Source organism: Chenopodium album, chromosome 11 (genome assembly GCF_948465745.1).
Source record: "Chenopodium album chromosome 11, dcCheAlbu1.1, whole genome shotgun sequence".
Taxonomy (NCBI): domain Eukaryota; kingdom Viridiplantae; phylum Streptophyta; class Magnoliopsida; order Caryophyllales; family Amaranthaceae; genus Chenopodium; species Chenopodium album.
In genome coordinates this window covers 44243282-44267595 of record NC_137844.1, presented here as the reverse complement: position 1 = coordinate 44267595, position 24314 = coordinate 44243282, and the positions used below count along the sequence as shown (strand labels likewise).

At 34.9% G+C, this 24314-nt stretch overlaps 3 protein-coding genes across 7 annotated transcripts; all 3 read left to right on the top strand.

The window, feature by feature from the left end:
* Positions 1-3195: 3195 nt before the first annotated feature.
* LOC145567594 (uncharacterized) lies at positions 3196-14026 on the top strand. 4 transcript variants are annotated; one of them, XM_081626908.1, is made up of 11 exons: positions 3196-3488; positions 3702-3771; positions 8461-8564; positions 9689-9785; positions 10384-10844; positions 10940-11170; positions 11246-11452; positions 12137-12235; positions 12340-12420; positions 13524-13604; positions 13762-14026. In XM_081626908.1, exons 6-10 carry the CDS (start codon positions 11150-11152, stop codon positions 13572-13574), a joined length of 459 nt encoding a protein of 152 aa, XP_081483034.1. In that variant the 5' UTR covers positions 3196-3488; positions 3702-3771; positions 8461-8564; positions 9689-9785; positions 10384-10844; positions 10940-11149; the 3' UTR covers positions 13575-13604; positions 13762-14026. The 4 variants fall into 4 exon arrangements, 2 of the variants coding, with proteins under 2 accessions (XP_081483034.1, XP_081483032.1); XR_014095709.1 differs by lacking the exon at positions 8461-8564 and having other exon boundaries at positions 12505-13604; XR_014095708.1 differs by lacking the exon at positions 8461-8564 and having other exon boundaries at positions 12340-12913.
* Positions 14027-16998: 2972 nt separating this feature from the next.
* LOC145568927 (uncharacterized) lies at positions 16999-21769 on the top strand. Of its 2 annotated transcripts, none has more exons than XM_081628311.1 (8): positions 16999-17203; positions 17307-17389; positions 20053-20130; positions 20250-20327; positions 20422-21081; positions 21201-21338; positions 21464-21550; positions 21632-21769. In XM_081628311.1, exons 1-8 carry the CDS (start codon positions 17197-17199, stop codon positions 21740-21742), a joined length of 1242 nt encoding a protein of 413 aa, XP_081484437.1. In that variant the 5' UTR covers positions 16999-17196; the 3' UTR covers positions 21743-21769. The 2 variants fall into 2 exon arrangements, with proteins under 2 accessions (XP_081484437.1, XP_081484436.1); XM_081628310.1 differs by having other exon boundaries at positions 20410-21081.
* Positions 21770-21795: 26 nt separating this feature from the next.
* On the top strand, positions 21796-23925 carry LOC145568928 (uncharacterized). Its single transcript, XM_081628312.1, has 8 exons — positions 21796-22556; positions 22640-22739; positions 22840-22932; positions 23008-23097; positions 23188-23322; positions 23417-23523; positions 23609-23681; positions 23770-23925. The coding sequence occupies exons 2-8, from the start codon at positions 22659-22661 to the stop codon at positions 23797-23799; spliced, it is 609 nt and encodes a 202-aa protein (XP_081484438.1). The 5' UTR covers positions 21796-22556; positions 22640-22658; the 3' UTR covers positions 23800-23925.
* Positions 23926-24314: the final 389 nt, after the last annotated feature.

Sequence of the window (24314 nt, the reverse complement as noted above, 5' to 3'; positions counted from 1 at the left end):
CTGCCTCTTTCTAATAAAAAAATACACGCGTTAGTAACTTCAAGGAAAATATAAAATTAAACAATCAAATTAAATAATTGAAATAGAGATTTGGGACCAAACCCTCAGAAATTATAACCTTTCACGTCTAGGGCTAAGGCAACTTCGAACTTGGCTAGGTGTGTCTAGATCTTGTGAATGCGGAATTTTGTTTGTGAAAAGTTGGTTAGAAAGAGAGAGAGAGAATATGAAGAATTCTTAATGAGAGTTAGTGATATTTTTTGATGAAAATTGATTCAAAACGGAGGTTAAAGGACCTTATTTATAACGAAAATCAGCCGGAATATGATAAAAAAGAATCAGAGTTCGAAAAGGAATAAAACACGATGATGTCGCCGCAATAGACCCTGTCGCCGCGCGACAGCCTGTGGTACGGCGCTGCAGGCAGTTTTTCCACACGTTTTCCTATTTCTGATAAAATTTAGCGCACGAGGGGTAAAACTGTAATTTTATTTAAAACACTTTTTTATTCTAAATAAAACTCAAAAAAACCCAATTATCAATACTAATCACATTAGGATTCAAAAGAACCTTCTAGAAGATTCTAGAAGACTATAATCAATCCTAATTGCATAAGGAATCATAAATCATAATGGGCCCTCCTCTAGATCATTGGGCTGCATATAAAAGTCAAACCGGACTCAGTTTAGTATTTTGGCCATAACTTCCTCATTATTCATCGGAATCAGGCTTATAATATATCGTTGGAAAGCTCTTTTCGAGCCCAATCCAACTACACTATTATTGGACCCGTATCATGGACCAAACTAAATTGGATTGGCTATTTTTATAAATAGGTTTTTGAAAACAGAGAGAAAGAAAAGAAATAAAAAAAAACTAACCGCAACACCATACTTTCCACACTTTCACTTCATTCAATTATGATTCGACATGAAAGGTATTCATCACCGGGTTTGGTTTTGGGGAGACACATTTGGGTGTCTACACCTAGCGAAACTCATGTGTTGCAACCAGAGACAATTCAGCTAGACGAGTCTCCAACTTATGAAGAAAGACTAGTCAAAATTCTAGATCACAAGGAACGAAGTACTAGGACCAAAGATGTGAAGATAGTGAAGGTCCTTTGGTTTAACCAAGAGTACGAAGAGGCTACTTGGGAGGCCGAAGAAGAGATGAGAAACAAGTATCCCGAATTATTTGATGAGGTGAGTTACGAGGGTGCAACTCTTTTCTTTTAAGGGGGTGGGGGGAGAATGCGATGATATTTCGCGTTTTTTACCTCAATTATGCTATTTATTGCTCGAGTTTGCATGATTTTGCTTATTATTATACATTATTATTGTGTTTACATGGAATAGAAGTATGTAAACTTTGGCCAAGTGCGAGTTTCTTGAGTTTATAGTTCAGTTTGTTGAATATACATGTTGAGAATCAAGCAATTTACAGCAATACAAAACACAAAATTTTAAGGAAAAATTGATAGGAATAATCCCAATTTTACTGAATTCATCCAAAATAATCCCAACTTTCGATTATTTTTTAATAATCTGAACTATAACTCGAATTTGCTTTAAATGGTCCCAACAGGTCATCAACCTACGGTAACCGGTTTCTTATGCCACGTGTTGCATTCTAATTGGTTTAAATTTTTTTATTTTTTAAAAAAAATATTATTATGATTATTATGAACTAATTAAGCCTACTTAATAATAATTAACATTAAAATAATAATAATAATAATAATAATAATAATAAACTCTTAAGATAATACTTCCTCCGTTCTTTTTTACTTGACCCGCTTTGATTTTTATACTATTCACCACCCTCCTTTGACCGTCTTTTATGAATAATATGTAAGGAAAAACATATTGACATGGGATCTTTTTAAATTCGTCTCTATAAGTATTATCATACTATATAACTTTTATAATTTTTACTTATGGAGGATTAAAGCTATTGATTATTAAAGTTTTTCATTGGCAAGCGTAATTAAAGAAACAGGTCAAGTAAAAAGAACAGGAAGTAATTGACAACAAATACAACTACTGCAAAAACAGTCTGTTAAGGCGCATTGGTAGCCGCTAGCACTGTCAAAACGGTTTGACAGTTTGGTTTCGGTTCGGTTTGAAATCGGTTCGGTACTAAATCGGGTCGGTTTGAAATCGGTTTAAGTGTCTCGCGGGTCGGTTCCAGTTCGGTTTAAATAGTTATCGGTTCAATTCGGTTTCGGTTTATTCTTGAGCAGTTTTAATTCGGTTCGGGTTGTAAACAGTCCGGGTAGTAAACGGTTCAGTGCAGACAGGTTGCAGTTTGTTAACGGTTCGGTGTAAACGGTTTTTATCCCGATTCAAACAGTTTCGAGTTGGAAACGGTTTCGGGTTAGAAACAGTTCGGTTCTTTTTTGGTTTAGTTTATAACTAGTTCGGTTCTTTTTCGGTTCAGTTTATAATTGGTTCAGTTCTTTTTCGGTTCAGTTTATAACTGGTTCGGTTCTTTTTTGGTTTATTTTATGGCAGGAGGATTTTTAGTGGCAGGAAGATATTTTATACTATGATAATAATTTGGCAGGAAGATATTTTATACTATGATAATAAATTTTCAATAAATATTAATTTGGTAGGAAGAATTTTTGTACTATGATAATTAAATTTCATTTAAAACACCTTTTAACTTGATTTTAATATTCTCTTTATAGTAAGCAGTTTGTAGTCGATTCGTTTATAAGCGGTCCGGTTCATAAACGATTCGGTTTGCAAGCGGCTCAATTTATAAGCGGTTCGGTTTATATACAGTTCGGTGCAAAACGGGTCGCGGGTTGTTAACGGTTCGGTGTAAATGGTTTTTATCCTGGTTCAAACGGTTTCGGGTTAGAAATAGTTTGGTTCTTTTTTGGTTCGGTTTGATTTCAATTCGGTTCATTAACGGGTTCGGTTCTTATACGGTGTAACATTATTCGGATCGGTTCGGTTTCGGGTTCATTCACATACGGTTCGGGTCGGTTTTCGGTTTCAAAAAAACGGTTTTTAATCGGTTCGGTTCTCATTTGGGTCGGTTTGTTTCGGGCAGTTAAACGGTTTCGGTTTGAAATTTGACAGCACTAGTAGCCGCGCAACATGTTAATAGTGCTGAAATATGCACTTTCCGTGTACAATTAGAGCGCTTATTAAAAAGCACTGCAATATAGCGTTGTTACAGCACGAGCCACTTAAATTTTTTTTATTCTGTGAAATATTTCAAAACTCCCACGACTGCCACTATACTTCTGTAAATCCCTAACCTATCACTACTAAAAATATGAAATTGCCCCAATTGTGTGCTCATCAATCTCCCTAATCTCTCTGAATATCATCCTCAAATTTTTACTTGAAGAACCATAAACATTTAATTCGTTTTCTTTTTGCTGAATGTTCCCTTTTAATTTGCCCAATTCGTCAATTCTGTTTGAGAATTTTAATCGACCCATACAAATTCGAATTTCTCATTCTAAGGTAAAGTTTTTCTCATAATTTTTTGTTTTTCTATTGAATTTCCCCTTTTTACCTAAATTCTCTGTTTCGCAAATTAATTTACACGATTTGCTGATTTTTTTGCCGGGTTTTGTCAATTTCTAATCTTTATATGTTTATTTCGCCAATTCCAATTCCAATTCCAATTTGCGGAATTAAGCTCAGTTTGCCCATCAATTTCGTCTATAATTGCAGATCTTATTTCATTATTCTCGAAAAAATTCTTGTCAAAAAGAAAGAGATCCAGAAAAGAGGCTAATTTCAGGTATGTTTATTGCATGTTTATTTAGATGTAATTTCGTCTATGTAATGCATATTTTCTCAGCAATTTTTCATCAATAGAAGTGTTTAAGGTTTCATGTTGCTTATCATGTGCAGTGTTTAATTTCTTTGGCTAGTTGCAATTATGTATTCTTGAGTGTTTAATTCAATCTTTAGTATATCCCCTACTTACTCATGTCTCATAATTCTGTATAAGTAATAAAACTAATAAAGGTCTAATGATATATCTCAATCAAATTAAATATGAATTAAACCAGTATTATTAGATTCTCAAAACATCATGTCAATGAAAATAAACTTGGTTGTTTGATACCTTTAAGCCATTAGACATACTGTTTCTATCATAGTATGTTAGTTTTCATCCACCTCAAACATGAGACAGATTGTTTTAAGAGTCCTTTACTTTGCAATTTATAGGCTTACTACATGTTTAATGCATTAGTAACTACACTGTACTTCAATTCATACCCCCCCCCCCCAAAAAAAAAAAAGAAAAAAGTAAAATGTAGAGTAGTTAACTTGACTATAGAGTCGGTGGGCATTTTTTTACGATTGGATTTGTGGAGTTTGTGATATGTATCCTCTAGCCTATTTTAATTATGTGTCAGTTGGTTCTATAATATTGGTTGGTATCCTAATTGCCTATATACAAGATATGTTATTGGAGATAATCCAACAAAATTAGATGCAAAGAATAAAAGGGTAAGAAAAAAGATTACATGGAATAGATTGTTGATTAGGGAAGAGCTTAGAAATATAGGAAGTAAATGGATTTATGATATATAGCTTTAGAGAAGGCTAGAGTTCATGTATGTGGGGCATGAATTCTTGACATGATATATTTGTAAGTAAAAAGTTGCTGCTCTAATTCTTGCCTTTGACTTGATGTTCTCCTTTATTTTTTTGGGTCAAAAATCACATCGGCTTCTGATATAATAAGAACATGTGCCAAGCCTTTTGGAGAACAACTTATATTTTAATCTCAAGTGATATTTCTGTAATCCTAGACAAGGGTATAATATATTACAATCTGGTGTTTCACATGGTATGATATAGGACAAGAATCTTAAAGGTTAGTGCTTATAGGTGTCAAGGGATCAAATTTCTTTTCTGAAGCTACAGTAAGACTAGTAAAGCACTGCATTCTCGATATTTGGGGTTGGGGGGATGAATTTTAATTTGTAATTATAAAAATTCAAATTGTTTGAGGATTCCAGGGGGTGTGTGTGTGTTGGGGGGGGGGGGGTTGAAGGGCGATGAACTGTAATTAATAACTAATATATTCAAATTCCTCTGCTATTGTGGTTGCAGGGAAAGGATTATTAAAGTTTTTTCTTCATGATATCATCTTTTAATTTGAGCATTCTATAATCCAAAGGAGAGAATTTTATACTCTAGTTTAGTTTGAAGATATATTGTGCTATTTTTTAGAGTAACATATAAATAGTGAGACTACATGAATTCAAGAAGTTCTTTTTTCTCAGTCGTTTTTTTACAGAAATTTTTATTTGGTTTCTTCATTTATTTTGCAGAAATTATGTTTGTGTGAATGAATTGTTACGAAGGCATAATTAATAATAATATTTGATGTTACTATAATATAGCTAGTTGGGTGGCTATGCACTACTACTCCTCAAAATATAAGATGTAGTATGTTCTTATATATTAAATGTAAGACCTGTGAAGTCCTATTAAATTTCTTTTTTGGTTGCTCTCTATATGTTATCCCACCTATTGAAGATTGAACACTTCTTTCTCTTACGCATTAAAAATAAAGAAAAAAGGTAGTGTATAAGACATCCTCCACCCCAAAGAACGTATTAAAAACCAAAGAAAGAAGTCTACATTAGGCTAAAATATCTTCTTAATTTAATTCATTTAAGCTACTTAAAGTTATTATATTATCTAAAAATTATATCTACTATATGTTATATCGTGATTGCCTTTTTCCTTTTCGCTTAATAAATTAAACTCATAAACTTTCCGTTTTCTAGTGTTGATTATGGATTTGAGAACAATTAAGGAAAACTTAGCTTTTCCAATAAAAGCACCAGAATACAAAAAGGGGTTGATGGCTTTATGAGTTATGCTAACAATTCTTTAACACTTGATGGTAAACTTAGATGCCCTTGTGTGAGGTGTGTTAATAACAAGCTTTTGAAACCTGATGATGTAAATTACCACTTGCTCCATGATGGAATAATGCGTAATTATTCAACTTGGTTGTTTCATGGTGAAAGTTTAGATCATTTTTCACTTCAGCTTCTACAGAATCTATGGTAGAAAATGATGAGACTATTATGCATATGGATATGAGTCAGTTGGTACATGACATATATGATCATAGAGGTGATGGGCCAAATATTGGTGAGAACATGAATGAAGGTATATCGGGTCCTAACAAAGAAGCTCAAAGTTTCTATGATTTGCTTAAAGATGCCGAGGAAGAATTGTGGCCAGGGTGCAAACTGACGAAGCTGTCCTTGTTAGTGCTTTTATTTCATGTAAAGAGAACTAGTAATGGACTAATAATTCATTCATTAATTTATTACAAATATTACTACTTGCAATTCCTACAAACTTGCCTAATTCTTTTAAGGAGGCAAAAAAGGTCATTGATAAGTTAGGTTTTGGTTACGTCCGAATTCATGCTTGCCCGAACCATTGTCAATTGTTCTGGAAGGACAAGATTAATGATGATACATGCTTCGTATGTGGTGCTTCTAGGTGGAAAAAAGAAATGGAGCAAACAAATTTGACGGGAAAAAAGAAGAAAAAAGGGTCCCCTGCAAAAGTACTACGCTATTTTCCGTTAAAACCAAGACTTAAGAGGTTGTATATGTCTAAGACAACCGTTGCCTTGATGAGGTGGCATGATGAAGAACGTTTGAAGGACGATAAGTTCTTAAGTCATCCAGCTGATTCTGAAGCATGGAAAAGCTTTGACACTAGATATCCAATGTTTGGTGGAGAGAGCCATAATGTTAGGCTTGGGCTTGCTAGTGATGGATTTAATCCATTTGGGATGTTGAGCTCCACGTATAGTTGTTGGCCAGTTGTTTTGGTACAATATAATTTGCCACCTTGGATGTGTTTGAAACAATCGTCTCTTATTCTATCAACATTAATCCCTAGACCCACCAGCCCAAGGAATAAAATTGATGTTTATTTACCACCTTTAATTGAAGAATTGCTTGAGCTTTGGAATGATGGAATGAGACATATGATGCCTCTAAGAATGAAACTTTTAATATGCGTGCTGGGTTGTTATGGACAATTAGTGACTTTCCAGGATAATGCTCTCTGGTTGGAATGTATACAGTGATAAAGCATGTCCTTGTTGCAATATTAAAACAGATTCTAAATGGCTAGATAATGGGCACAAATATTGTTTTTTGGGTGATCGTCGCTTCTTAAATGAAAACCATCCATTTCACTGGAATAAAGATGCTTTCAATGGCAAAGAAGAATTTAGGGAAGCACCTACGATGCTAACTGGTGCTGAAGAGTTACAACAAATAAAAGAGATGAAAGACTTTGATGACTCAAACACATGGAAGAAAGAGAAAATTTTCTAGTCATTGCCTTATTGGGAGTCTCATTTAATTCGACACAATCTAGATGTCATGCACATCGAAAAAAATGTGTGTGATAATGTGGTTGGCACATTGTTGAATTTGGAGGTAAGTCTAAAGATAATTTGAAAGCCCGTTGGGATTTGAAAAAATGGGGTATTAGAGAGGAACTTCATCCAATAGAGAAAATTTCAAGGAGTGGAATAAAAAGATATGAGTTGCCACCAACCCCTTACACAATGTCTAAAGATGAAAAGAGAACATTTTGCAAAACTCTTAGTGACATTAAAGTTCCAAATGGTTATGCTTCAAATATTTCAAGATGTGTGAATTTGCAACAAGCAAAATTACTTGGGCTTAAAAGCCATGATTGTCATATTTTAATGCAGCAAATTCTTCCTGTTGCATTACAGGGGCTTCTTTCAAAGGATGTGCTAGCAGTTTTGTTTGATTTATGTGGCTATTTTAGAGATATTAGAAGCAAAAATCTTGATGTGGAAAAGATCAAACGACTCGAGGCTCATATACCTATAATTATGTGTCACTTGGAGATGATATTTCCACCTAGTTTTTTACAATAATGGCACATTTGGTTCTGCATTTAGCTACCCAAGCAAAGATTGCAGGTCCAGTGTTATTTAGATGGATGTATTTTATAGAGAGGTACCTTGGCTCTTTGAAATCACATGTACATAATAAAGCTCACCCTGAGGCGTCCATTGCTGAAACTATAAGAGCTCTAGAATGCGTTAATTTTTGTTCTTTATACATTGAAGGGTTCGACCTTATATTTAATATGGTATCAAGGGATACCAATGATGCTTCTGTGGTAGATACTTCTAACAATATTGAGGAGGATTTTCCAGTTTTTTCACAAGTGGGAAAGCCTTTAGGGAAGCCTATTACACGCACCATTAGCCAAATGAATAAAATACAAGCACATCGTTATGTGCTATTCAATTGTCCGGATGTCACTGAATTCTTACATTAAGTATTTTATCTTATAACTCTGAAGTATACTTACAAAAAGTATTTTATCTAATAACTTTTAATTGAGGTTTTACTTGTAATCTAATAAACATCTCTTCTTTTAATAGTACAAGCTGCTGAGCTTAGGAGACGTAGTCGTCCTAGGCGCTTGACATTGAATGCCATTGAACGCATTCAGCATGAAACATTTCATGATTGGTTTAGACAACACGTAAGAATCTTATTCTATATTCCTATTTTTTCCCTATTAAAATATATTATTATTTAATGTAAAACATCCATAATAGGTCATCAAGTTGGATGAAGCAAATGGTATAGATTCTTTGAAGGAAGAAATTCAAATGCTAGCACGAGGTCCACTTGATGTTGTCACAAAATATCGAGGGTACAATGTCAATGGTTTTTGTTTCAGATCCAAGCAATATGACAAGTGTACTCAGAATAGTGGTGTAGTTGTAATCGCAAAGACATCAAGCTACGCTAGTTCTATTGATAGGAATCCGGTGTTGGGAGATGTTGCTTACTATGGTCGAGTGGTCGAAATCATAAAATTGAAATACCTGGGAGGATATTCAGTTGTGTTGTTCAAATGTGAATGGTTTGATTATACTAGTGGAAGAGGTATAAGGAAAGATGAATTGGGCTATACATTAGTTAATACCTCTCGTCTTACGCACACAGGGGAAAGCATAGAGCACGAGCCATATATTTTTGCATCACAAGCTGAACAAGTTTTCTACGTAGAAGACCATAATGACCCTCATTGGTCGGTTGCTATAAAGATGAAGCCTTAAGATGTATATGATTTAGGAGACAATGCCATGAGGGAAGACAACGAAGAGCACCATATCATGTTTCATTTTTGAAAACTATTTTAACTGATGCACATGGAAATCATAGTTGGCTTAGGAGGGGTGTAGAAGGAACCATGGTTGATGATGAATCTTAAACCATTGAATCTACTTATGTTATCTTTATTTTCCCTATGTTTCATGATAACTTTTTTTCAGCAACTTTTTGCTGCCTTTATTTATATATATTAAAAAGTCGTATCTAATTGTTATTGTTCTTGTGCATTCCTTTTCCCCACTGCTTTAAACAGTTTAATTATCTGCAACTTTTTTTTAGCAACTTTTTGCTGCCTTTATTTATATATATTAAAAACCACTGAACTATGAAGATTTGAGTTGCTGTTCTGCATTCTAATTAGAAGATACTGCAAGTTATTCTTATTTCTAGATTAATTAGTTATACGCATACTTGCTTAATAAATTGCTATAATGGTAATTCTGACCTCCAAGAGAATTCTTTCTTTTTTGTTTGGCCTTGTTGTAGACTGAAAAGGTGGACTTGGAGAACACAGTTGTTGACGAGAGAGAGTAGTCAAAAGAGCAAGGGGCGACCTCCAGAACAAAACAAGATAAATCTAGTGGTAATATTTTTATGTTTGACATTGTTTAGTTGTTCTGGTTGGTTTTTCTATCTTTGTAAGTCTCCAAGATGCCTTCTTTAGTATTGGAAGAATCAGGAAGAGTTGGGCTTGATCTCAGATTATCAGCTTTACCAACCATTTCATGTTGATATGATATAGCTTTGCATTGCATGTTTGGGATTGTGCACTGTGGCTCTGACATTGAGCTTAGTTCCTGATTACTCCGTATTTAATTATTTGTCTGAGTATTGATCTGAATCATTTTATTCTCATTTGCTTTCATGAAATAAAACTTGTTTTTACCATTGAACTTATCCATTATTATCTCCGTATGCAACTATATTGTGTGGGTTTTTAGTTTTTTCTCATCAGATTTTGTTCATCATATATTGGTGTCCTATTTTGTAGGTTTGCTGCTAGTACATTTCATGTAAACTAATTAAGATTAAAATGAAAAGTCATTTGTTACCATTCTTGCATGTTATATATATTGAGATGCCTGATGATTTTCTAATCTGATTCTGGTTCACCAAAATCTGGTGTTGATTGTGTTGTTTTTGGTTCACCAAAATCTGATTCAAGTTTCTTTTATTGATAGGGGTATGGCGTTGTGCAAGAACAATAGATTGCGATTAACTACCAAACATAAGCAAGATAATGGCAGTATTGTGCATCAAAAAAACAATTCCGTGAATGGGTCACATGCTCAAATATCTACAAACTAAATAGAGCAAAGGGTACAAAGAGAACAACCTTCAAATGAAAGGGATAGTAGAGACCAAACTCCTACAAATGGAATGCAACAAAGGATACAAAGAGATCAAATTTCTAATCATGAATTAAGGGAGCAAAGGGAACAAAGAAACCAAAATCCTTCAAATGAAATGCATCAAAGTAGTCAAAGGGATCATATTTTTCCAAATGAAATAAGAGAGCACAGGCAGCAAGGGAGTCAAACAAATCAACAATCTTCAAACTTGAGGCACAACAATTCTAGTGAAGAATCAGGTGGTTCTAGTCACAGAAATGATGGACAGGTTTATGAATACACAGTTGAAGGTACTGTGAATGATGCAAAAACATAGATTTCTATTTTTTCTTATTTTCATTTGCTTAAATTTAGTGGAACTATATTGTTCTATTTATTAAAACAGATACAAATGGAAATAGAAGACGTGGAAAGACTGTTCTAGCACCGGATGGGCAAAGAATTGTAGTTGAAGTTAAAGAATCAACCAATTGGTGATGAATGAGGAGTATTAGGCTACTTTTGTGGAACAGTTGCTAGGAATGGGTCACTTTGCTCTCTAACTTATACAAGATGGGATTTACTGAAAAAAGGTTGTAATAAAAACAACCAAAAAATGATATTACAGGAAGTTGAGGTAATATGATTTTATTTCTTTTTTTTTGTGAAAAATGTACATATTTTATATTTTTATAATATTTCTTTGTTTTAGAGACGATTTCTTTACCCAAAAGCACTTGAGAAGTGGATATTGAAGTTAATTGGGCATAAATGGAGAGATTACAAATGCTACTTAAAAGGAAAAGGCTATGATGATGATACAGATGTCAACACTCTTTATGATAATTGTCCGGATGATGATGTTGATTATGATCAATGGGTTAATCTTGTCAATTTCTGGAGGTCGGAAGAAGGACAGGTCCATTTTATATATAAGTTTGGTTTATATTAAACTTGCTAGTTACTTTGAACATTATATAGGCAACTTTGCTATTGGTTAAAATTACCGGGTTAACCATTTTTTGATTTTATAATCTGCGAGATATTTGTATAGTAAAGTAGTATGATTTTGCAATCTACTAGAAATTTCTTGCTTTAACATTTACTTTTTCTAGTTTTCCTCTTTATGTAAGTATTACAAACTAGATAGTAGATAAATTAAGGGAAAATCGTCTGCGTTGGTTTGGACATGTAAGACGGAGACCCGAGGGTGCACCGGTGCGAAGAGTGGAAGAGTGGGACCATGGAGGGATTAAACGAGGAAGAGGGAGACCAAAGATGACTTGGTTGGAAGGAGTGAGGAAGGATATGAAGTGCATGGATTTACGTGAGGATGAAGTTTTGGATCGTAAGGGATGGAGGAGAAAGATTTATGTGGATGACTACACGGAATAATCAAATTTGGTTCATGTTAGCCGACCCCACTTTTGGGATTAAGGCTTTGATTGATTGATTGATTGATTGATTGTAAGTATTACAAACTGGGATCTAATATAAAGAATTAAGATATTGTTTGGAAATCTATGAGTTAGATAGCTGGTTGCCCTATGTATTTTTATATATAATATAAATTTATATTCTCATTTATTTTGCATTGTGGCAGAAAAGAAGCAAGCGCGGTAAAGAATCACATGCAAAGGCTAAAGTGAAGCCAATTCATACTACTAGTACTAAGAGTCATGCACGTGTTCGTGAAGAGATGGTATCTTTTTTTAACCCTAAAACCGTATAATTTAACTTTTTGTACACACTTTATCTTTGTTGATTATTGGCTAATTTTTAACATCTCTTTGATGAAAATCTTAGCAAAAAAATTTAAACAAGAGCCCATCACGTACTCAAGTTTATTTACAATGTCACCAACATGAAAGTGAAGCGGATATAACGGTGAGTAATATTTTCCTTGCTAAAATCCTCATTTAGTTCAATTATTTTCTCATAAATTATTATAAATTTGTGTATGCTCTATAGAATCAAATAAAAAAAAGTTACAACTGAGCAAGGAGACCAAGAAGACTTGGATGATGATCCTGTTTCAAAAGTTCTGGGAAAAGATCAATATGGTCGTGTCCGTGGTTTAGGATTAGGTGTTAAGCCATCGGATGTGGGCGATTCCTTTTACCCTCAATTTTGCAATGGTTTGAAAATGTCCTCTGATAATAAAGCAGCAATTATACACTATTTTCAACGACTGAAAGATAAAGTGAATAGATTGAGACATCGTGTCAGAAAGCAAGCATATAATATTACAAAGGTGAAAAGGACGCTAGAAGATCATAACATTCTTGTGACTCTTATCTCAGAAATTGAATCTGAAACTGATTCACTTGCTTCCGAATCTGATGAGTATGAATCAGAGGCAGAAGATGATGATCATCAGGTGATTAATTATAATACTATATTACAGCTCCTATTTTGTGTCTTTTATAGCTATGGCATGGTCTTGATATGGTTGTCGGTATGCAAAACCCATTTAATGGGCACCTTGCTCTTTTTTTTTCCATGCCTATACAACTGTAAAGTATTTGTTTGGCAATTAGCCTGCAGGTAGAGTAATTTTATTAAGTAGAAAATGGTTCCGTCTCATAGTTACATAAGTTGCTTATTTTTCTTTGTATGATTACTTACTAGAATCATATAAAAGAAATATGTTGTGTGAACTTGGAACACTTAATTAAGGATCGTACTAATTTGGTTACAATTTTTTTTCATTACTTTAAGTGAAATTGGTTGAACATTGTCGTTTGCAAAATTCTAAATTAACACTTTTGCATATTACGTTGACGATAATGTTAGTAATGTAAGAACTATTAATTAATACTTTGTTTAATGTTGGGAATGTCTCTTTCATCTTTGAGTGTTTATGGGAATGTTAGTAATATGTATGTAGTAATTTTCCAAGTTTGATTTCTTATTATTGATCGGTACATTTGCGCCTTTTAAATTGATGTTATGAAGTTGATAACTTTTCTCCTTTGTTGTTTTTCTAGGATGTTAAAGCTTCTCCCAGAGCTGACAATGACACTAATCGTAGAGATTAGTTATTGCGTTACCAAGATCTTTAATTGAAGGTTAGATTGGTTATTAAATGTCTAACATATATTTACTCGAAGTCTCGAACCCCTAAATAATCTTGATTCATTATTTTTTATTTTATTTATTTATTTATTTTATCATCATATAATAATTTTTAATATAGTAGTTGACTATTTGTTTTCACTCATGCAGGTTATGCTTTGGCAACTTCAAAGTTGGAACATGAAGACAATTTTAAAGCATCACTATTTAGTCTTATAAAATAAATCTTATATTTGCATAGTTTTGGTTTAGGCATTAATTACATTCTAGCTACTGAACGTTTTTTTTTATATATATATGTAGAAATTTAGATGGTTATTTGTTTAAATGATTTTAGGTACTTTATTTCAATGTTTCTTGTTCGATGACATTTATGACTATAATTTATTTTTAATAAAATTTTTGGTGTTTACAATTTTATCATGTAAAAAACAGGTATTTTAGCAACGCTCTAAATGTTGTTATAGATGCTATTACAGAACCGCACCATTGTACATCTTGCGACTTTAAAAAGTGCCTTTACATATTGTAAGATAGTGTGCTAGTTTACCTCTTATGACGCTTAAAAGTGCCTTTATAGGCTATAGGTAAGTGCGTTACATAAATAATGTTGGCGCTTAAAAGTGATGCTAAAAGTATAGAAAAGCACTCCTTACAAGCTATGGCGGCGCTTACAAGTGCCTTGGTAGGTTGTGTACTATGTGAATTCCAAGGAATCGGCGACGGTTACAAGTGCCTCTATAAGATGCCAAAAAGCGCATCAAGGTCGCGACGCTTTTTTAAATACTATACCGACATAAATAAAAAGTGTCGCTATAGGGTCTTGCGGCACCGGCTTAAACGACACTTTTCGTGTCGTCGGTAAAGGGTGTAGCAGCGCTTTTTTGCGTCACAGGAGCCCATTTCTTAGTGTCGTAATATCCCTTTCCCGTACAACGTACATTACCAGATTTACCACTCTCCCCCAAATGCAACCCAGACCCACCCTCCCTGCTGGCGCCACCGCAACCCCCACCCCTAGCCGGCAGCCAGACCGCCCTTCCTTTACACGTCCGCGCCACCTCTCTCTCCTTACCTTGAAATGCTAATCTCGAACCGCGTTTCTTTCCATTTTTTGTCACTTCTGCTGCTACTGCTCTTCTTGCATTTCTTGGATCTCAGAGAAAATTCAGATCTACCCATTAATGTGATTTTATTTTTTACTTGGGTATTTTGTAATGGATTCATAGCTTTCCACTTTGAAGCCTGACGCTAGTTATTGGTATATAAGTTTATCCTATGGTTGTGCCAAATAATTTAATGTCGCCAATGCCACAGATTTCATGGGCCAATAAACTGGGTTTCGGCCCAACTTTTTCGGCTGTTCTTGCAGCTGCTACTCCGGCAAGGAGGAAGGGAAAGGTGGCAGCGCCGTTAGGGGACGAGGCTGGTTGGGTGGAGGTGGGGGGACGGGTGTACTGTAGCTGGGCGGGAGGGTGGTTGGTGGGAGAGGTGGTTTATTTAATTAATTACTTAATAATAATTATTATTTATGTAAATAATAATAATAATAATAATAATAATAATAATAATAATAATTCAAAGTTAACCTGTATAACTGGTCACCGGTCAACTAGGACCACTCGAAGAAAATTAGAGTTAAAGTTCGAATTATTTGAAAATAATCGAAAGTTGGGATTATTTTGGGGTAATCGAGCAAAGTTGGGATTATTCCTATCAATTTTTCTAAAGTTTAAATATTTTTGGAGAAATTATGGTTTTTAGGTTAAATTTCGGGGACAAAACTTCTTTAAAAGGGATAGATTGTAATCCCCATATTTTTTTAAACTTCATTATTATATATTTATTATTTATACACACTACAACAAATCATTACTTGTGCCACGAATTATCCACGGGAATTCAAAATTCATGGCATAATTTCATTTAGCCACGGGAAAAATGAATTATGATACAAAACCTATATATGTAGAATAATTTATGCCACGGGTTTTTCTTTTCTCGTGACAATTATATCACTTGTGCCACGAGTAGTTTTTTTTCCCGTGGCAAACTTTACATCTGTGTCACGAGTAGCTCTTTTCCTGTGGCAAACTTTACGTTTGTACCACGGGTAACTCTTTTCCCGTGGTAAACTTTACAATTGTGCGACGAGTATTTTTTTTCATGTGGTAAACTTTGCATTAATGTCATAGGTAATAATTTTCCTATGACAAGCACACATTTATGCCACGGGTTTGGCTATCAAAAAATGTTTTGTAGCTAGATTATTTGCTCATGTCATAGAAAAAGAGTAAATTATAGCATACAATATAACTTTACTAAAAATATATATTTACATGCATGACAATTTAATTAGATACCATGAATTAGCCATGTTACTTTGATTTTTTTTTTTTTTTTTTACTTTTAAACTTGAAAATTAAATATAATGAGTACAAATTTGAGGTCGGATATATTTATATATATGATCTATTTCTAATAGACGCTTAAATTTTCTTTACAAATATGCTTTGTTTTCCTTCATAATAACGCCAACAAGTGTATTGCTTTCATAAATTTGATTTCTCTTTGTGAATTGCTTGTTTGATATTTTTAATAGCCCATAACTGGTAAAAAAAGTCATTTACAGCTCCCTATTTGCGGCTTTTCTAATCACAAATAGTCAAAATTACTCTTAAAATTAAGATTACCCAAATATATATCGTTTTGTTGGGGCTTTCGTAGTAGGAAAAATATCTTTTACTACGTCAAATTCTAGAAAAATGGAGCAAACTAGACGTACTTTGGTGCCGAACTAGAAAACACTTTAGAAAATTAGAATAGGCTCCGTTTATACAAAAACCTGGGGCGGTAAAACTAATTTACTCCGTTTTTATTTGAAACTGTAGCGCTAAAACTAAAACTAAAAGTCTACAACTGTCACTTTGTTTTTCATGCCATTCACGGGGTGTTTGGATTGTGGGAATGGGAGTATGGGGATTAAAAGGTGGGAATGAGATTGGGAGTTAATTGATGGGAATACATGAAAATATGCCAATACCTTATTTGGATAGTGGGTGGGAATATATAGGGAATAAATAACAATTATACAAAAATACCATTACTAAGATTATTATTTCATTCTTTTTATTAATGGCAAAATTGTCATTTTCCCCCTATTCCCATTCCCATCCATTTATTACCTACCCTCCCTACGTAATAAAATGGTGGGAATTCACCCATAAATAATCCCATTCCCAAACCCGAGTAGTGATAGACCACTACCAGGTATGGGCTCGTTGGGCCCATACCAGGGGCAAAATTGTAATTTCCGCGAATTAACTAAAGAAGTTACCAAGCTGTAAAATTTTTTTTTCTCTCTCCAAAAAACCACTCAGTAGTCAATCGGAAAACCTCTTCCCTCTTTCCTCTTCCCTCTTTCCCTCTCCTCGTGTTTTCCTCTTTGTTCGTCCCTGTTTCTCATCGAACCGCCTCGACATCGGAAAAAGTTGTTGAATTTTCAACAAAATTCGCCTGTTAAGCTTATTGTGGATCAAGCTTGTTGACTTTTTTTACCAAAATTCGGTCTTTAGGGTTTGTACTATGTCAGGTAATTGTATGACCTAATTTTGAAATTTAAAGTGTAATTATGTTTGTTTTCAGTTGGGTTTTCTGTTCTGGTTTGTTTGATAATTGCGAAATGGGGTTTGTAGGTGGTGGTCGCAGAGGTCCTCGCAGAGGAGGTGCTCATAGAGGGGGTGCTAGCAGAGGAGGTGCTCACAGAGGAGGTGAAGAGGTACTTACAAGTGTGAATTACTTTTGAATTGTCTTGGATCAGAGATAATAGCTTTGATTTGATTGTAGGAATTTTGGGGAATGGTTAGAACTATGAACTTAGATAACTTACATATTTTTGATGAATCTTATATAATAACTTAGGTGATTATGAATCTTGCAACCTTTTGTGTTAATCTCTTGCTTACAGTTGCTGCTGTGTAAAAAGTGTATCTTTGTGTGCCTAATATGTCTATATTATCCAAAATTGTCATTGCTAAAATTACAATGATGTACAGATTTCCAGAAAACTTTTGTTGATTGCACATATGCTATATTTATGGGAATGAATTCCCAGTTGACCTGTTAATTGGCTGGTTGGTTCATCTCTAGCTTTGTTATTGTTTTCTGGTTGTGTTGGTTTAGGGGATGATACTTGTGTAATACACTACTATGGAGTATTGGATGATACTTGTGTAATAATAGTTAATACCCATAATTAGTATTAGAGTTGATAGCTGAAAAAACTTTTACTGATATTTGAAAATCCCTTTCATTCTTGTTAACTAAGTGCCCTTAGGATGCAAACACATATTGGATTTTCGTTTGCTACCTGAGCCATGCGGTCTATATAAGCAAGCAGGATATAATGTTGGATCCAGTTACCAATACTGATATATGCATATGTCCATTACTCTACATTTACTAACACAGACGAAAAACGTGGTTAGAGGCCCCATCTATCTGATAGTGTCATGGTGAATTTGAACATTAATCCCCTCTTGATGAGACTATCAGTTAGGGAGGATATTAAAATCCCAATAATTCTAGGAATTGTGACTGTAGTAAGTTTGAATCTGGTGGCTATTGTCGGGGTACTTTTCACTCTGTTTTAGGAATGACTAATTTAATAATAACATTCTCAGTGTCCAAGGTTGTGATTTCCAATGAGATACATCCTTTGCTGTTTCACGCTTAGATGTGAGACAAGTCTTTTCAGTGTTTATAGAGTCACCACTTGCTCGTAGCAATAGGTATAAATATATTAAGAGATTAAGTGAATGGGGTTTAGATGAAATATTCAGTAAATCTAAAGACTTTATTGTAGCAAAAGTAGGCAGAGTATTGTTTTTATTTTTTTGTTCAAATTCACTAAATACTTTGTAAGGCTTTACTGGTGATCAAATCAGTCTGACATGACTAAATTTGGGTAAGTTTCTAATTAGAATATTTGGCTTAGCCTAACCTAATTCATGCCATGTTTGAGCCAATCAATCGAGGTAGAAAAATGTGACATTGAGTTTAGCAAATTTTTGTAGTGGACTCTTCTTGATCAGGGACTTCAGGGTTTTTATTATCTCTAATGTACTGCCACAGTTCCACCTTTTATTCTAGTTAAAATAATTAAAACAAGGGTTTTGTAATATAGTGTGATAATATTAACATGAATAATCTGTAATCGTTAAAGTGGTCTCACCTTTAGTAAACATGAATAATCATGTACTGTCTAGTCAGCTTCTGAGCATTGGTCCATCTGTTTTTGTTTTTTTTTTGGGCCATTAATCTGATACCATGTAGCACCCTCTCTTTGCCCATTCTATTTTGATGGGCTCTTTGCCTCTTCTTATCTCTTAAATTGATTCTTAAAGAACTGGTTTTGGCCCACTTAAGATCATTGTAAGTTTAATTCTTGTGCTTATATAGATATACCATTTTTTATCTTGAAGAAAATTAAAGTGAAAAAAGACAAAATATGTACGAGTAGTGTTTTGCTAACCTTTCAAACTCTTTGATGAATCTTATATAATAACTTAGGTAATTATGAATCTTATATAATAACTTAGGTAATTCTGCTTATTTGGACTAGGTGCATATTGATGTAAAACAGAAATTGGCTACTGTAGTATTTCTTTAGCTCTTGTATATTTGTTTAGCTCTTATTCTAGTGAAGGATAGTTGCATGGCATAGACTGTATCTAAAGATTAATTTGATTCAATTCTAGAGTGTTGGTAGTGATTACCAGTCTTAATTCTTTCTTTACTTGATCCTAGATAACACAGGTACATCAACATTTGACTTTCCCATGATATCCCAATCATTAATGGATGACAATTTTATGCACTTTTAAAAAGCAGTCATTCTAAATTAACCACTAATTCCATAATTGAGATGGAGATCCAACATCCATTTCACTTTCTTATTGACTTTCCTAATCAAATGATGTCCCATAAAAATTTATACTTCATTAAAGGAATTAAAGAAATTGAGACGAGGGAATTTCTGGTGATCCATCCAAAACACTCATTCCTTGTCAACCCTAATTCTAAGAGGTAAAAAGTGACTTAAAGCACTAAGGATTCCTAAGGTGCTACCATTGCCATCAGGGGTCTTTTGAAACATCTCTATGTTGATTTGGAGAACGCTGTAATAATAAACATTAAGAAGCTTTAGATTTATGATGACACAATGAAACCTTTGATTTAACAAGTGCTTATCCAATTATTTGGGTTTTGGTTTCTTATCCATTGCCTACCTTTGTCAATTTCTTATCTGTTTGTGTATTTCTTCTCATGTCTTTGTCTCTGTGGTTCCTTTGCGTGTTGGTCATACACATTATCTATCCATTGTTGTTATGTTCTGTTCAATTCAGATGACTGAACTTCTTTATAATATGCTGTATTAAGGATGTGATTGATTCATCAGTGGGTAATGATGCAAGTGACGGGTGTCGCCCTCGTAAAGTGAGTGCGGATGTGTTTAGGGTGAGTTTTTCATTGTCAGTTGCTGTAGTTTGTATATATTGTTATCTCCCTCTGTGGTTTATATTGTAATTAGAGCCCTATTTTCAGGTTAGTCAGTATAAACCATTTTGTTTTTGTAGGACAATTCTCTTAGCGAGGGTGGGAAGATGAAGGAACTCGGCAAAGTAATTGAAAGATGCTCTATGGAATTGAAAAGGGTATTTGGACTCAGTAAATTATTGTTATTGACTCGTTTGTCTTAAGTTTAATTATTTGGACTTAGTAAATTATTGTTATTAGGTTTTGTTACAGTTTAACTTGTGTGTGCAACCCGAAAATGTTAATTGCCGTGTTGAGAGTTTTGGTGCAACAATAAGCAAATTTGATGAAGATAAACGGAAGTTAGTGAAGGAAATGGGTTTTGCTGGACTGTATGCCCTTGTTGACAGGCAGCTTCCACGGGAATTATGTTATTGGCTTGCGACACGGGTGGATGTGAACTCTAGGTCTATGGTTAACATAGATGGCAAAGAGTTTGGGTTTAGCCCCATTCAAGTTAATTGGGTGCTTGGTATTCCGATGGGAGAGAAGCCGGTACCCAAGAAAGCCACTGAAGAAATGAGTTTTATGCTGGACCGTGTACGTAGTAGGTACAGTAGAACTACACCCAGTTTGGTGGAAGGAATTCCTAGGCAAAGCCTTGTTGAAGCAGTTGAAGGTCCATTGGAGGATCCTTCAGATTTCAAGATTGCCTTTTTGCTCCTTGCTATAGTTGATATACTGTGTCCTACAACATGTCATAGGTTATGCCCCCAGTTTTTACCTGCAGCGTTTGCAGCTGAAGATGCAAAGTCCTATGACTGGTGCTCCTTAGTAATCGACCAGCTTATGCATGCCATAGGAAGCTTTGCCAGGAGGTTCTACCCAATGGGTTATTCCAAAAGCTGTGGAGGGCGTACAATATTTCTTGCGGTATATTTCCTTACTAATCATTATATATATATATATATATATATATATATATATTTTTTTTTTTTTTTTTTTTTTACCATTTGGGTTATCTTTTATTTTAACTGAATTTTATGTTCCAGATCTTTTACCTTGATCGATTGAAAAGAACACCTATTCAATGGGGCGTCTTCCCTAGGATGGCAGTGTGGACCACACGACAGATGACAAAGGCAAAGAAGGCAGATCGGCATGTGAATGGTGATTTTGGCAAACTGGGTGTAAGTGATTATATTTTTAAGGCAAATAAACCAGAAGATACACATGCCCATTTTCTGATGATAGTCTTTATATTTATACATGATCATAATATTGCTGACACAAAGCCATATGCTTTATTTTCCAGACTGTAAAAGTAGCGTATGGCCGTGCCCATGAAATGAATACGGAAGATGTGATGCCAATGAAAAGACCAGCTATGGTCATGGAGGAGGTATTCGTACTTTTATTTATGTTTTGAGCAGTGAATCTAAACCTACATCTTACATCTTAACTAAAGGTATTCTTAATGCAGGTGTATCAATCGATGTTCAATGCTGTGCATAGTCAACAGGAGTGTGTAGATTTAGTAGATGAACTGATTAACATTAGTTGTGTGAAAAAGCGTCGGTACGGATACTTTTAAGAAAAAGGATTTGGCATCAGGTTATTCAGCTGCTGATGACGGACATTTGCACCCCGACTTAAATGTTCACGACTATGTTGTAGAATCTCCGTTAATGTCGAGTGATGTGGTGGATGATAATGAGTTGGAAACTCATAGGAACTTGCAGTCTCCTAGGGCATTAGAGTTAGACTTGGACTTGGACATGGACTTGGACACAGATACAGAAAGGCAAAATTACAAAGATAGGGACAAAAGGGAGAGAGAAAGGGAATTATATTTGCTAGTCGAGTTGGAGCTGGGGTTGGAGTTTCAGTTCGCTGTTGACTTGGTAATAGAAGTGGAAAGGGAGATGGAGTTGGGAATGGTCTTGATGATGGAGTTGGGCTATGAGTTTGAATTAGAGATACAATTGTTAATGAAGTGTGAGAGTGATAGGATGTATGGAATGGAGTTGGAATTTGAGTTGGGGATGGAGTTTGAGAGGGAGAGGCAAGAGGTAATGGCTTATGAGCGGCAGAGGGTGGGAGATTTGGACTTGAAGTTACAGAGGAAACAACATCACCCTAGTACCTTGGCATGTGGAATTCCAAAACCTTTACAAAGCCTTGAAAAAATTGAAGTTGAAACTGGATATAGTTCGGAAGAGGATTGTAGAGAGAGAGGCTTTAGCCCACAACGAAGTCAGCGAAAAAGGAAAAATTCGAACTCACCTTTTGCTTCCTGAAGGGTATGTGCACACTTGGCGGCCGAGGAAGTTTCGCAGATTACGGGTTCCATTATATGACTACATAAGATCTCATTCCAATGTCTCACGCAGATTGCAGTCACAAAGGTATGACATGAATATTTATTCTATTCATACAGTGCTTCATTTTAGTATGTCTTACGTTTCTTCTAAAAAATGTATACTTACAGCTTTAGGGAGAATCCTATAATGCTTAGTGTTGATGGGATACAAGTGAAGCTTCATATGTGTGCTAGAATTGTTGCAGAAAGGGGCCAAGTCTTTGATGCGGTTGAAATTTCTTACCTTGAATTTATTTATTATATAGGGCACTAGTTACTTGGTATGTTTTCAATTAATAAGGGCAAATGTCCAATGTCTTTTTATGTAGTATGTGAGTGCTGCTGGCAAGTTGTATGAAAAAGTTTGGGCTGCTCGCTATGCTGATCGCAGCAGGCGTTTCATGTTGGATCCTATGTTTGCGGTTAGTTTTTGGTTTATTGCGTACTATAATATTATCTAGCAACCAGGTGTAATGATGTTGAAATGATATTTGTAGATGCGCGTTTTCCAAAGAAGGGAGATGGAAATTAATACACGTGTGTTTACTCCACAGATGGATGGTGTTCGTCCACACAGGATAAATGTTGTAAGTATCATAGAGCAGTAGAACGTATTGCTTTCTTGTACTTGATAATGTTTATGCCTTACAATATGCTCTTTCTTTGCCATGCTGCAGGTGTTTGTCCCAGTTCTTTTTGAAGGTCACTGGTGGTGCGTGGCTTTTTCAGTGAATCGCGAAGAAATTTTGGTGATTGATTCGATTCAGACCTCTTCCGCGTCGGAGGTCCACTCTGCCAATGTTGATCATTTGGTATAAATCACCAATTGTAAATATATAACATCTATTTAATCTTTGCTTAATCCCATTTCACTTTGTTAATTGTTTATTTCTTTCTGAATTCCAGGCATATGCAATGGATTTGGATTTTCAGTCCTTGGACCCAAAATGGGAAGTTGGTACAGTGACCGCTTGGCGGAGGACTTCCCTACATATGGCTCAGCAAGGGGACCTGTAAGGTTTAATGTATTCTTTTTGGGGAAAGAGGAAACTTATTGCTATTTCACGATTTTTAATCAATGTATCACTGTATTTTTAGGCACAGCTGCGGTGTCCATATTTTAGCCGCGATTAAGCGTAATGCTGAGAGGCTACTTACAGATGTGAAGCTGGTTTGTTTCACCCAAATTTTCTACATGCCCTTACTAAAGTCCTATTTTAGATTAAACTTGTAATTTTTTTGTATTTATTGTCACGCAGGACGATGACATTAACTCCCAGAGATCCTAGCTGTTGTGGGAAGATTTGATGTCCGAGTACAACGAAGTTTGATCTGATGTTGTCACACTTATTTCACCACCGACACGACATGGTGCGGTCTGAGTAGTTTGCGCGGCAGAAGTCTATGGACTAAGGCCTGTTTTTTTTTGGGGGGGGGGGGGGGGGGGGCGCAGAAGTGTATGGACTAAAGGCCTGTTTTTTGGTTGGGTTTGGGTCTTTTGTGACATGGATATCCAACTCAAGTTGTTATTGTACATATTATGCCTTAATTGGGCGTAGGAGCATGGTTGTTTGCCTTTATTTTAGATGGTTTATGGGCTTTTGTGTATTAAATGCCATGACTGGCCCAAACTCCTCTCCATTGTGTACAAAGAAATATATTTAACATATTAACCTGTATAGCTTCTTAAAGCTTAACTCCTAATTAATACACATAGAACTAGTATTTAAGTCATTGCTTCACTGACTAACCATGAATTGTAATTCAGAAAATTTTCATTTCAATTTATGTTGTTTTTGTAATC